General features: G+C 42.3%; 1 protein-coding gene across 1 annotated transcript; it reads right to left on the bottom strand.

Annotated features, from left to right (window-relative positions):
* Nucleotides 1–3,502: 3,502 nt before the first annotated feature.
* Nucleotides 3,503–12,999, bottom strand: LOC308038311 (heterochromatin-associated protein MENT-like; the record flags this gene model as incomplete). The annotated part of the gene is made up of 7 exons (XM_080340701.1): nt 12,823–12,999; nt 11,714–11,797; nt 10,109–10,246; nt 8,008–8,125; nt 7,290–7,432; nt 4,633–4,800; nt 3,503–3,904 (listed from the first exon to the last, which is right to left on the bottom strand). Exons 1-7 carry the CDS (start codon nt 12,988–12,990, stop codon nt 3,503–3,505), a joined length of 1,221 nt encoding a protein of 406 aa, XP_080196827.1. The 5' UTR covers nt 12,991–12,999.
* Nucleotides 13,000–15,349: the final 2,350 nt, after the last annotated feature.

Raw genomic sequence — 15,349 nt, 5'->3', positions numbered from 1 at the left:
ACCTGCTTATAGATAACTATGGTACACACACACTTCAACACGTCTAAGGATGCCAGTCATACTCTACGTACATCAGCTGTGTAGGTAGTTAACTAACCTGAGATTTTGTCCACACACCCACAAAAGGAGCAATTAATACTACAATGCTGAGTTCACTACAGATAAGTATCACCAGACATTGTAAGATATCCACTGGTAGTTAAGGTTTCTGTGTTTTGTTATTCCTTTAAGGCAGTGCCTAGTGTTAATGTTGCTACAAAATACAAAACCAACACCCAATTCATATTACTGATTCATTTTCTCAAAAAAATACAGGTAAAGAACAAGTTTCTACATGTATAGTTTTCCATCTAAGCAGCTTTGCAATAAATAGTAGTAACTTTTCTCCTGGTTTTGTTTGTTTCTTTGTTTTTGGTTGGTTTGTTTTTTTTTTTTTTGGGGGGGGGGGGGTGTGGTTCTGTTTGGTCTTGTTTTGTTCTGTTTTTTTCCAGTTATGGGAGAAAAGTGAGATTTGATGAAAACACTCCTCCAATTCCATCTGAAATGAGTAATTTAACTGAACATTCTTCACTGCATAAGTAGGAAGCACTTAGCATTTTCGGTTCATGTTAGTCACAATAAAGACCAGAATTTTCCTACTGTCCAAATATCTGTCAGATTGCTAGCAATAAGATTTTTTTGCCCTCGAGGTCAAAACGCACAGTAATGGTAGTAGCAGCAAGCAGTATTATCTAGGAAGTTTTTGCAGGACTTCATGACAGCTCAGGACTTACAGGCACACAATGCACACTATTTGCCTACCTGAAAAATCAGTGCATTTAGTCAAATTGTGAGTAATATTTCAACAGCTCAGAGACAAGTCTAGGAGTTGTATCAGTACAATCATCCATGCTTTCTCTGCGGCTGAGGAACAGCAACGTAACTACTTATACCCTTCTCATCAGAGTGGTTTTGGAGATGATACAAAACACTTTAAGGAGCAAAAAAAAAAGTAGGATACAAGCACGTATTTATCAGTCATTTGCAAACTGCTTGCTGCAAAACGCTCAGTGATCAGAGGGTTTGCCCATTCCTCACTCTGGTCTCCCTGTGGGCTCTGTAGGTCAGTGGTGAGGAGATTTTGGGATGCTCTGACCCTCTGTCTTCTTGTCGCCATGAATTTGCAGCATATATCACAGAATCACAGAACATTAGAGATTGGAAGGGACCTCAAAAGATAATTTAGTCCAATCCCTCTGCTAGAGTAGGAACACCCAGATGAGGTTACACAGGAAAGGTGTCCAGGCAGGTTTTGAATGTCTCCAGAGTAGGAGACTCCACAACCCCACTGGGCAGCCTGTTCCAGTGCTCTGTCACCCTCACTAAGAAGTTTCTTCTTAAAATTTAAGTGGAACCTCTTGTGTTCCAGTTTGAACCCATTATATCCTCAGTGGTAGACGCCTATGCTTTAGGACAGACTTTACAAGCAGTAAGGCTTGTCTGAACAAACAGGACATCCCAAAGGCTGTATCTAAATTCATCAGTTCATACGTGTCTCCTAGCGACTGGTTTTACCCTGGGGGAACCTGGGCAGAGCTGGGCGCAGCTCTTCTCCTGGCTGCAGCTGAAAGAGACGTGCCACCCAAACTAGAGCATGGATTAGCACCCAGTACATGCAGATATCTCCCCACCTCGCCTCAGCTGAGTCACAAGGCGACTTTTTTGAACGCAGCCAGAGGAGGAACTCGAGGTGAGGAACATCAGGCGGTGTCCATCTCCACAGAGGAAGCTACATCTACAAGCACAGACGTCCTTCTTCCCACTCCCCTGAACCAAAACACCCCTTATGGAAGGAACAAGGCGCCATTTAGGATTTGGAGAGTTGGGAGGGGCGTTAAAACATTCCGCAGGGTAAAACCTCCGACAGCTGCAGGTAATGGCTTCGCACCTCTCCAGGGGCCGGAGACGGGCAGGGAGGACCCCCACCCGCCCCAAGATCAGGCAAAAGAAGCCGAAGGTTTGGCACTCGCCAGGGCGTCGGCTGGGGAGCAGGAAAGGAGCGCAAAGACGCTCTCCCGCCCCCTGACTGTGCTTTGCACCGTGAATCACGTTAAAACTCCACATTTCCGCGGTGCCCCCGTCACTCCTACACACGACAAAGCATTCCATGCACACCACCGCGACTCCAGCTGGCAAGAAGCAGAAAGCACGTCACGAAAGAGGAGGCGGGGGGGGGAAGCAACGCCGTACAGCCTCTGCTTTTTTCAAACAAACAAACAAAACCCAGAAGCGCAGGTTTCCCGTAGAAAACGGCATCTCCCGGACAGCGGAGCCGCCGCACTCACCGCCCGGGCTCCGCGCTCCCTGTTGCCGGGGCCCTGCCGTTCCCCGGAAGCATTGCCGGGCGGGGGAAAGGGCGGGCGCTCGGCCCCGCTGTCAGCCGGGACCGGGGCTCCATCCGCTGGGCACAGTGGTTCCCGGCCGCAGCCGCCAAGGGCCATTGGGGCGTTGCGGCAAAGACCGCTCCGAGCTCCCCTTACTCCCCGTACCTCGCTACAGCCGATGATTTTCCACTCCTGCCTCCCTCTTGTGGCAGAGTTGGGAGAGTACACTACAAGTCCATGAGGGGTCATTATTAATATTATTATTTTTATTAATTATTTTTGGAGCGGAGGTTGTTTGAACGAAAAGTGAGGTGTTGCTGTAACCGGAGAGCACACGGGCTTTGGCCCCTCCTCACATGTCTGAGTGCAGTAAATAGCTCTCACAGAGGTCTATTTGTTTTTTTTCTGGTCCGTGTGTGTTTATATTGTTGTTGGTTGATTTTGTTTTTTGTTGTTATTTTGTTGGTTTGATTTATTTTTGTTGTTTGTTTCGTGTGTGGGGGTTTCTCTGTTTGTTTGTGGTTCTTCCGTTTTGTTTTCGTCTGAGGAATCAGCAGAGTGGGGCGTGATGCCAATGAAGGTGAAATTGGGAGCTGATGAAGACTCAGAGCTGGGATGTGAAGGGAAGGTGAGGGCCACAGGCCTTGGGTAGGGAGGGTCTGCCACGTTTTGTATTGCAAGGACCTAAAGAAGGGCTAAACAGGAGTAGGGTCTAACTGCTGCGGAGTGGGACTAAGTGCTAAGACCACATGTGAACACAGGGCTCTAGTCAAAAGGGTGAGGAGAAGACCTGTGTTAGCACACATACACATCACTGTGAGGGGAAGGGTTAGAAATGGCATAGCTGGTAGGGGTTAAGGGGCTGAGCTACACTAGGGGGCCTGGTCTGAATGGTGACCAGGTTTGCTTTACAGATGCTAGGGATTGTGTGCTCCCCACTGCCATGGTTGTCCCTTAGGGGCAGGAGAGAAGCACAGATGGAGCTGTGCCATGGGACCCTGGAGTGTGTGATCAGATGGAAAAAAAAGGGTTCAGGTCCCACTCCCCTCAGCTGCAGCAGGAGTTTTCAGGTTTTGCACTTTGCCTCTGAGCTGGCAAGCGAGTTATCTCCTGGTCTGCAGGGCAAGGAGTAACTCTGACTAGGGTGAGCAGAGTCTGCCGAAGAAGAGGATGGTTTGAGATTTGTTGTGTTTGATGAAGAAGAGGAAAGGGTGATCAGCTTTAAAAGTCACTGTTGGTGTTTTTGATCTCAGCACCAGAACACCTGTGGCAGCTGCTGCCTCAGTACCTTCTTCACTGACCTCCACGAAAGCTTTGTGAATAACTTTTGAGATAAAAAGATCCTTTTTAGCCGACATGCCTGTGAAGTCAGCTTGAGTGGGGTCAAAAGCATTCCGTATCCCCATGCTGCTCAAAGTGGATTTAAGGTCATAATTCTCTTCCAGCTTCAATTTGGGCAGGTACAGATCCACTTCAGCTTTTATCATGCTGGCTGATTTGGTCCATTCAGCCAGTTTCTCATAGGTCAGCTCTCTTTCAACCTGCAGTGAGTGAGATCAGAGTGTCAGTGACTTATACTCTATTTGTTTAAAGGTGGTAAGGTTTAGGCCTGAACTGTGAGAGTAGTTAATTTTTTTTTTTCCTGGTGTGAAGAGTATTGCTTTTTTGCAATATGTGACTCATAGTGATATTAATATGTTTCTGTATGGTTGATTTTTCAGTAGTGGCAAGTAAGTGGAATGCATGGGACCTCATGTACACGTAAAAAGATGTTTGCCCTGATCTGTTTAGAATCTTAAACTGATCCTGGCATGATCATGAATGGCTTTTGATACCTTCTGGGTCAGGGCAGTCAACACTTAGTTTGAGAAGCCTCACCACAAAATATCAGGTGCAAATCCAGACTGCAAGTGACATAAAAATGAATCAATACAGCCCTCAGAAGAAGATGATTCTAGGGCACAGTCATTCGGATTTGGTCCTTTCTTTCCTTATGCTATTCTAACAATAGGAAAGGGGACCCAAAGTAGGCTAGGATGGTTGTATGGACATATTTTTTCAGTGTACTCTTAAGTAAATACTATGTTTGCAATGTTGTCAGATGCCCTGAATCCTGAGGGCATGAGAAACCATGGTGTTATCATTTATGAAACAAAGTATGCATGCATCAGAACCTATTCTACTGTGATTTTGATGCTCATTCTTTTTCTTTCATCTGTTTCTGTTACTGTCTCATAGAGTATGTGGTGAAATGGTAGGTCAGTTTTACCAGCTCCAGACCAGTAGTGTTATCATTGATGTCATCTGGTAGGAGGACGAACATGCTGAGTTCATTTTCCACATATGGCAGCTCAATGATTTTGAATTTCATGGTTGTTTCATGGAGTATCAAAAATGTATCTCTCATAAACATCATCTGTACTGGTCTAGTCTTGGTCTGTGAAAAAATTCAATCATAAAAAAGAGTGTTACTTCAGTCTTTAAAATGGTTGATAAAGATTACTTGCTTCATTGAACTCAAAGCAAAAATTTGTAAACAAATACAATACTGAGCAGTGTTTGTATTACTCAGTACCCTTTCCCTTGGACAATATCACGTACACCCCCTTTTCAAAGTCATTGTGATCTTTACAATAAACTGGCATAGACACATACCTGCCAACTGAATCACTTGAAATATATTTCTCATTTTAAAATAAAGGGGATAGTTTTGATAAGCAAATTACTACTTTGTTTCATGTCTTCTCCCAAATATTACACTTGTGGAGTGAGGACCTTGACTGGAGGGAAAAATGTTGACTTTCTTCCACTGGATGCTGTCAACTCTTTTGCCTGTTTTATCCATACAGGCAATGCTGATTGTCTCTACCTCTCAACCATATTTTCTATGACCTGTGCTGGCTTTTCCTCTTACCAAAACCATAGAGAACTGGATTATCAAATGAAGCTAGATTACTCAGTAGTCCTCTGAACTCCTATTATGTTCACAGAGTTTTTTACTAATATGTCCACTATTCTTTATGTGTGAGTTACATTTGAGTGCAAAAGTTTATCTGTTTGTTGGTTTTGTATCAGGTAACCTGTGAATTAAAACCTCTCTGTGCACCAATGTATTTGGTTTACATGGCGAGGTTTTGGCAGTGGTGGGGCTGCAGGGATGACTGCTGTGAGGAGACATCAGAAGCTGCCTCCATGTCAGGCAGAGCCAGTTCCAACCAGCTCCAGGACAGACCCATCACTGGCCAAGGCTGAGAAGTACTGATATCATATTTATTAATGGGTGAAAACTGCTGCCCAATAGCAGCTGGGAGAAAGGAGTGAGAAAACATGAGAGAAACAACCCTGCAGACACCAAGGTCAGTGAAGAAGGAGGGCAGAAGGTGCTCTAAGCAGCAAAGAGGTTCCTGTGCAGGCCATGGGGAGGCCAGCTGTCCTCCTAGAACCCATGGAGATCTGTGGTTGACCAGATCTCTCACTGCAGACCATAGACTCCACACCAGAGCAGGTGGATGCCCAAAGGAAGCTGTGACACCAGGAGAGCCCGTGCTGGACCAGGCTCCTGGCAGGACCTGTGGCCTCAGGAGAGGAGTCCACACAGGAGCAAGTTTTCTGGCAGGACATGTGGCTCTACAGGGGACCCACACTGGAGCAGTTCATTCCTGAAGGCCTGCACCCCATGTTAGGACCCATACTGGAGCAATTATTGAAGAACTGCAGCCTGTGAGAGGACTCACATTGGACTGTGTCCTGTGGGTGGGACCCCACAGGGGAGAAGTGTGAGGAGGAGGGAGCAGCAGAGACAAACCTTTGAACTGACCACAATCCCCACTCCCTGTACCCCTGCTCTGCTTTGGGAGACAGATAGAAGAGTTGGGAGAGAGGTTCAGCTGAGGAAAAAGGGAGGGTTGCGTGGAGGATGTTTTATATTTGGTCTGATTTCTCATCCTACTCTGGTTAATTGACAAAATATAATTAATTTCCCTGAGTCTGTTTTGCCCATGATGGTAATTGGTAAATGATCTCCCCGTCCTTATCTCAACCCATGAGTTTTTCATTCTATTTTTCTCCCCCTGTCCTGTTGAGAAGGGGGAGATACGGCAGCTTGTTGGGCACCTGGCTGCCAGTAAAGGTCAGCCCACCACAACCATCTACCGCGGCAGATCCTAAAACCACACGTATAGCGTAGTAGTTTCGGATACACAGTCACATCATCAGCACAATTGCTTCACATTGCTTGGCATACAAAAGGTATTTGCACTCATAATCTCTGTCAAACAAGACGTATGCTTCCATTGACAAATATTTTTGCTTGCCTTTGACACAGTCCAAAAATACGCATGCAGTCAGCTACTGTGAATCGTCGGTGCATGAATGTTTAAATACTGTTAGCTCAGTAGCGTGCCCTCAGTGTGTACTGAATACATCATCCACGCACACTCAGCTAAAATGACAAACCCCCATGAAAATTCCCTCTGAGGTTTTAGGCAACACCCAGGGTGTGTGAGGAAAGAAGAGTTGGTTCAATTTCCTTGAACTCAGAGTACAGACTGTTTCTGAAAAGCAGAAAAGAGACGTAGATGTGTAAACATTGCTCTCAAGAGCAACTCAGTCCCTTTTGAAAATGGGACCTTGGTACTTACGGAAATTTCCTCTTGTCGTTAAGCTACTTAACCATAGTCTTCTCAACTGTTTTGGTACTGAAGAGGTATTAATTAAAGTGAAAATCATATTTTCATGGCCATCTGTAAATAAGATAATGCTGACTGATTTTCACAATTGCCATTCTCGCTGAGTTTATACCACGTGCCCAGCAGTGAGTAGTGTTGCAGTGGCATATGAAATGCAAGTGAGATGTTTAGAGGTTTCTTGCACTTCTGTAATAGACATATTGATGTATGACAATAGGCACACAGACAAGGAATTTACCTTGCTTAATCTGAAGGGCATCTCAGAAGTATTTTCCTCCAGAAATTTCTTTTTCCAGTTTCCTTTGAAATAAATGGCATTTACTAAGACCAGTACAGTGCGAGAATTGAGAGATCCTGCAGGCAGCAGATCCTGGATTTTCCCTTCAAAATCAGACAAATAGGACTGTTATTCCAGCGTCACTGTGTAACTCCCCAATTTTAACTGTGCCTTCTCTGTGCCTACCTATCTAGCAAAAATGTTTGCATTTGGAAGGTTTTTTTAGTGTACATATTTCATGGTACACATATGGTAAAAATGGCTTTTGAAGCATTTCTATATTTTTAAGGTATTTATTGCAATTTTGATAGTAAATGACATTGCAAAGCAGGTAATGTGGATAGCTTGGATGTTCTGTGAAGGTGGTTGCAAGCAGAAGAATGCAGAAGTAAAACCTTCATTAATCGGAGTGGAGCAACTCAGTATCTACCTGTGTCTCCCTCTAAAGAGAAATAATTCAGAAGAGGCCACATACAGCATGAAGAATCAAGGGAAAGACCTTGTAAGGAGCAGCAGTTAGGTCTGGAGAGAGTCGTTCTTCAAACCATTTAACTGCACTGTGCTCATCACCTCCCCTAATTCCCATCTTTAATGGATCCTTGGCTGCAAGAGCAATATATGTGGAAATACAAATGCTTTGAAAGTGAAACAAGACAAAAGGCATTGTAGTGGTACTTACTCTCAGTTTCATTTTCAACCCATGAATTGATGAGCACTCTGGCTTGTTCTGCACCTGTCTTAAAGTTTACAGCTTGTGGCTTTGCATTGTAATAGTTTGTAATGAGCTGTAAGAATCTCTGAAAGACAAGATTGGAAAATGTATGCTTATTTAGTTAAATTTGGGTTATAAAAGTGTTAGAAATAACAACTTCCACAGATTATACAGTCTGCTAATACATAATTAAAGAAAATATAATTTGTTTGAAATGGGATAACCCTTAAAATAAGGTCTGATACCTTCTATGCTAAATGTTAAGTGAGGACTGATTAAACTTCAGTCTCAAGGAAACTTGTACTTCATACCTTTGTGTTTGAAATCCAAAGTGCAAATTTGTAGTTTTGAAATATCTCATCAAACAAGCATACTTCTCTTAAAAAAAAAAATCTCAAGATAACCTTTTTATATAAATTGAATACTTTTTGTCTGCTTTATGATATAGGGCTCAGCACAAGAGGGAAGAATAGTCCCATATAAAGTCAAAACAAGGTTTTTAGATTTGCTTCAGAGGTGCGGAACATGCCAAGAGTTTGTGAGGACAATGAAGGATCAGGTATAAAGGGAATATTATGGCAGAATAAAGTCATGGCAGAAACTCAGAGTTAATGTTTGCATTGGTGTCTGCCATGAAACAGTTAATGGAGATTCCCAGCAGGAAATTCTCTACATTCTCTGTAAAGCCTGTGAGATTATGGAGAGAATGAGCAATAAGCATTCAGAAGGACAAATTGCTAATTACTCAGGAGGGTGAAAGAAACTTCAAGATCAAAGAATAGTAATCTCCTTCAAAACCACCTTCCAAGAAATTGTAAGATGATTAATATAATGTCAGTTTTAAACAAGATGTCAAAGATACATGTAATTACAAACTCATGAGTCTGTACGGGGTGAATTAATAGAATAGGTCTAGTGGGTGTATGGATAAACGTGAAGTATTGGAGGAGTGTCAACAGCATTTTGTAATAGGAAGTCCTAAATCACAAATCTGTTGGGAGTTTTTTTGAAGGTGAATAATATGTGAATAACAAGGTTGAGCCATTACAGTCTATTTGAGTTACCAAAAGGCATTTTGTAAGACTTCTCACCATAGGCTGAGCATGCATAGGACTACAGAGATAGGTCTTGTTTCTTTGAACAACTGGGAACAAAGAGCAGGAGGAAATAGGGTTCACAGTTATTACTACTGGACTACCACAGGGATATGTGCTGGCATCTGTGGTAAAATATTTATTCTGTAAAATACAGCTCTAAATATTTACATGAAAATATCGATATTAAAACATTTGTAAATGATGTGGAACTCCCAGTGAAGGGGATGCTACAGGGAGTGATAATTTCTGTTCGGGAATGAGATATTGAAGATATAATGGACAGCTGCATGAAAAAAATCTGCTCAGTAGTGGCCCAAAAGACAAATACCATTTTAAGATCAACAAATGAAGGAGTAGGGAACGAAAAAGAGAATATTAGAATACAATTGTATAAAGCTGTGGTGTGACCATTGTCTGAGTTCTCTGTGCAGCTCTAGCCTCCCCGGCCTCAGAAGTTTAAAAGATACAGAGACAGGGGATGAAGATGACCAGAGATATGGAAAAGCATCCTTTAGAGGAAAAACAAGCCAAAAATTATACCAACAGGTAGCAGGCTCAAAATCAGGTACTTCCTACAGTGTATGGTTCAGCTGTGGAACTCCTCGTGCTGAGGGTTGCGGTACATTCAAAAGAAAAGTCTGCAAATTTCCTGAAAGAACAGGCCATCAAACAGGCCATCAAGGTCTATTAAGCAGACATTCACTCTGGTTTAGGAAGATCCTGAGCTGCAGGTCGCTTGGTGACTGCAGCAGATTCTGGATAAACATCACTACACAGCATGCCTTGTTCTTCCTAAACTGTTGCCCACTGTTAGAGATAGACGAACCTCTTATCTGTGTGAGGCTAGCCCCATATGGCTGTTCTCATGTCCTCACTGAAACCACCGTACTATCATTTGGAAAACTTTTATCATCTGTATTGATAATCGCTCTTAATGTCAAAATATTCTCAAGTAGAGATATTCAACTCACAGGTAGTAATGGGTAGGTCTTTTCCTCATACAATCGGTTGGCACTCTTCAACAAGTAGGTGCTTCTGGGTTTGTTGATGGCAGACAGGAGCTCTTTGAAAGCAGAGTGGATGTTTTCAGCTTGATTGTACTCAGGATCCTTGGAAAGAGACACCAATTAGTATGGTTTTGGGTTTGGTTTTTTTTTGTTTGGTTTTTTTTGTTGTTGTTGTTTTGTTTTTTGTGGGATTTTTTGTTTGTTTTTTGTTTTTTGTTTTCCTATTTGAAGTATTGCATCTGCTGCAGCTGCATGTATTTAAAATGTCTCGGTTCTTTTAATTAGAAAGGAGTTTCAGGGCATGGAGCTGTTTTTTGAGTATGTTGCATGTTTGTACACTCTGTATACTTACCAACTATTAGGTTTTCTCTGTTTGACATTAATTTTGTTGTTGCTGTTTGGATTTTGGAGGGAGCTTGTCCTGGATGTTAATGCTGATGATTTTAGGGAGCATGAGCTTGCTTGCCAGCTGTTGCCAGCTGTTGCTTTGCTAACAGAGGAATGACCTGCTACTTGTCAGCTGCTCCCCGCCAGCTGCTTGGCTGCAGTCCCCTCCTCCAGGGCACATACCATGCCCTGCACATAAGACACTGAGAGTCTGTGCCACTGACTCGGGGTGACTTGTCGTAAGGTTGATCAGGTGACATTCCTTGCTCTGGTCTTGTCTTACTCATGCTGAGATGTGGGCTGCTAGCAAGGAGCTAGAAGACACAGGGTAGGAGACACTGGATTTTGCTAGGGGATGGGAACAGATTGAAGAGGTAATGGAGGGAACTATCTGAAGGACCAGATTAGGCAGACTTTGCCACAACTCAGAAAGTTAGTGAATGCTAAAATGAATGTGGCTGTAATGATTCATTTTGAAGATTCATCCCCCACCACCTAGGGAGAGAATATCACCTCCTCGCCCCTTTTATTTCAAGTTTGTCTAATCTATTTTGTTTGAGCTTTCTTTTAGTTCCTAGGCTAAACAAACGTGGCTTGTTTGAGTTTACAGGCCTTTTGGTGCTTAGGGAGTTCGTTTGATGAAGAAGATCTGGGCATTTCCTCCTGGTGGCAACTCTCTGGGGAGCTGATGAACAAAGGTGAATCAGCATGCGTTAGATTAAAGTGGAATTTTGTTTGCCTGATGTGTCCATACATGAAAAAGGTGGAAGGGAGTTTAATGGGTAGGGCTGCAGTCAGGTGTGAACGTAGTAGTTGTTTTTCACTACAGAAAAAAAAAAAGCCAAACCACAACCTGAAACTGATAACAGATAAAATTGTCCTACGCACATTAGAATGGTTGATTTGTTGATCTTGCCATAGACCATCTAAAACCAAGTAACACAGTATTAGGGCCGATCAAAATTATGTTAGTCCCTCAATTCAGATTTTGAAGGCCTGAGTTAATAAGTTTTATGGTAACATTATCTCCTTATTCACTTTTTATATGTATAGTTCTTACTGAAGTGAGACAATAGATATAGACTGAAGACAAGCACATGTTGGAATGCTAAAGCAGCAGTTGTAATTAAGTACCCCTTTCTCGGAGATTTTTTTCTCTGAGTCTTTTGTTGTAATAAATACCATCTTTCTTTTCTTCGGTCTCCCCAAAGGCCTTGCTGCATCAGATGAACCTTCTTCTCCTGCAGTGTGGTTAAAATGAAGAACCTGTGGTAATGATAAATGTTCATAAATACAGCTTGGTTTTTAAAGATAAATGTATCCAAGGGTTATGTAATTATGTTCGTTTTCTATGGTAATTCACCAGCCACGCCCAATGATAGTCAGTCTACCCAAGTTATTGAGGACAAGACCTTACTCTCAATTTTGTCTCTGTAACTCATTATTATATAGATTTTAGTGACATTTACTGCTTAATAATAGACCAATATTATGGCTCAAATATGAATTTATTTAGATAAATGATCAGTTCATGCTTGGCTACATGGAATTTATTTTAGGATCATGACCAAGCACAACAAAGAACATAGTGCAGTTCAGAGTCTTACCACTGGGAGAAAAATATAAAATTCTATGTTTAATTTGTTTAAGTAAATGCGTATAACCTAAAAGAATACAAGACTGAAAAGTTCTGCAACAGTGTGCAAAAGTGAAATAATGTTTTCAGTACCACTATGTCTCCATTATTCATGGACATTATTTATGGACAAACTATGTCACAAGCAAAGGTGTTTGTACTGCTCCAGTGCAGCCAAACGTGTTCAGGAGAGCTTTCTAACTTGTGATGCAGTGTGAGAAAGCAGGTACGCTGCTGCCAGAACCAACAGGGATCTAAAAACTGTGATTAATCTCTAACACTCCCTGTTCTAGATTATTTTAGCTCCTTATTAATTTCGCTACTAAAGATGTCTCTTTATGAGACATAGAAGGCAGAGTTCAAAGCAAGACCAGCAGTAGAGTCTAATGTCAGTGGCTTCCCTCTGGCAGATAATTGCAATGCTCTGGGAGCTGTAGGTGTAAGCTGGAGGCAGGGGTAGTGCAGAGCAGGAAGGTCTTGGAAATGAAGGAGGAGAACAGTGGCCTGCAGAGCTGCTGGCAGCCTGAGTGAGGTTATTTCCTGTACCAACATTATGGCAGGACACTGTTCTCCCATGTTGTTGCCTCCTGTTCCTCACAGGCAGAAGAATAACGCAATTTATGTGAGGTGTTATACTGGACATTTCAGAGCTTACCTCAGCCATCTGGGTTGCAGTGTCACCTCTTGCACCCAGGTAGACCATGGCGAGAGCAGTTGCAATACTCCAAGGAGAAAAGAAGATGTTTTGGCATTTGGAAGTTTCATTCAGCTTTTTGTAAAGGTCCAGAGTGAAGCTGTTGGTTGACACTGAGAGAGACTCCATTGATACAGCCTGAGACAAATGAGTGTCAGAGAGAGGTGATGACTGCTTCTTCACTTCTTTTAAAAATACAAAGCTGCTAGTGGGAGATTTCCTGCACCCTTTCAAATACAGTGAGGGGGGTGCCCCTGTAATGGGTAAAATACTGCACAGAGACCGAATACAGTCAGCTAGTGGGTCTCTTTTTAAGACTTGCGTTATTTTTCCCTCTTTCTTCCCTTCCTCAATGTCCTCAGCTTTTTTATTTATGCTTCATTAGATGAGCACAATTTTAGCTAGCAATGTTTTCACAGACCAAACTTATTTCAAAAACCCATTTGCTTAAGTTTCATAGAATTATTCTTCAGTTCTGTGGGAGTGAAACAGAATAATTTCTCATGTGCTGCTTTGAGCTTTTTTCTATTTCTTTAAACTTCCTGTACTGTTATTTTCTGCTGAAAAAAACGCATGGTGGATTCATGCAATTCACTACATGTATCTTGAAGGATACCAGAGATCTATAGATTTTTTCTGTGTTCTTGATGTAGGTAAACCCACATTTGCAGCTGTAGCTGGATTTGCTAATTACTCTTTTTCAAGTTAACTCTTCTATCTTACGTACAACCTCAAATAATTCGTCTTTTAAACAACAACAAATTTTCCCTGTTTTTTTCCCATGCCTTTTCCCAGGCTTATCAGAATATACAGATTTTGCATCCTTTTTCTGCTTCATTTTCCAAGTATGTTTTTACAGGACAAAACCAAAGCAAACAAAAAAATCCAGCCTCAGGAATAAACTATTTTTCCATACATGGATCTGGAACAAACCTGTGCTGCTTATTAGCAGTTTTTAGATCAATCTAATACCGTTAACAAATATTAGGCTAAACTCAGAAATTTCCATTGCCTTCACCAGTATAAGGACTACTAAAACATACTAAAGTCAATGTAAGATGGCATCAGGTGAAAGGTTAAGCATTAGATCAACTTTTAAGTCTATCTTCACCCACAATTTACATGTTTAATCAAAAAACGCAGTCCTCAAAGCTGCCTGCCATGCAGTGTTAGAGCTGCCCAGAGTCTCTGACATCCTTGAGTTTTGGTTTCAAAGCTTTCCAGGGTTCCACCACTGCCTTGGAGCATTCTCAGGAGCACTTCAGAGGTGAATGCCCTGCAGCCTAGCTCATACCTAAGCGTTTTTGGAACCTTGAAATCAGCTATATCTCTTACTGCTGTGCATGGTGATGCTGATATTCCCAAAGCATATCTAGGGAACCTGGCTGAGCTGAACATTTTTGCCTGAAGAATTTCAAACTGATGTCTCCAGAGGGTAGATGAACTGAATCTGCATGGAGCAGTCAAGCATTTCTCAGGCTTGAGAAAGAGAACATGTGAGGCTCACTGGTCTACTAGCCACTTCAGTCATCTGCGAAAGGAAAAGTCTAGATGCCTGATCCAGTAGTTATTTGATAGTAATAAAGCAGAGACTTGAACAAAACACCCCTCATGCTGAGCATCCAAAACACTGTGCTACAGAGTCATACTGTCTTGTGTGTGTAAACCCAATACTAGTAGGTGTGTATTCCCTTCTGCAGCCTGTTCTTAGTCCTCTGGTCCTAAATTGTCTAGCAGCCTGGTGATTAAGGCACCTTTCCTGCAGGTGAGGAAACTTTCTATCATCCCAGGCTGTGTAGATTTTGCCCCACCTGGAATTGCATTCTGACCCTTGTGCCTTGGCACAGGTTTTTCCTAAGGGCTACATTTTATACTAAAAAATGAGCATTCCCTTCCTCTGCATGACTTTTAAGCCATCATTTAACCACTCAGTACCAAAGAATTGAACGCAAATTTGTAAGGCTTCCAAAATAAAGCCAGTTGTTTGATATGAATATTTACACTACCTGAAATCCTGAGGGAGAGAAGAGTGAAGATCTGTCTTCAGTCAGGATCTGTGGTGGTTTGTGAAGCAATGAATACTTTTGAAAATGTAGAAATGCTTGCACCTCCCTTTACTTCTCTACATCCTCATCTTGTATTCATGTGCGTGTCCTACTTCTCCTCCCTATCACCCTCTTTCAGAACCTGGAGAGACCTGCTCAATTCAGGGCCACTGTCTGTGGGTGGGTATCCTGAAACTTGAAGGCTAATGTGCCTTTCTCCCACAGGTAGCCTCCACAACCTTGGCATTTGGCCTGCAAAAATGTAGGAATTGAAGAAAATAATTCAACCACCCTATGTTGGCAAGGGACATGTTGAAATAATTTTACAGCTTCCTTTTCTTTTTACTCTGCAAACTGGGGAAATTAATAGGAACTGATCTCAAAGATATGGTAAACGGGAATATTGAAATAGGCTATTAGTCTTATTCATTCTGTGGCTAAAT

The sequence above is a fragment of the Nesoenas mayeri genome (assembly GCF_963082525.1).
Source record: "Nesoenas mayeri genome assembly, chromosome: 2".
Lineage (NCBI taxonomy): Eukaryota > Metazoa > Chordata > Aves > Columbiformes > Columbidae > Nesoenas > Nesoenas mayeri.
This window is presented reverse-complemented; position numbering and strand designations above follow the sequence as displayed.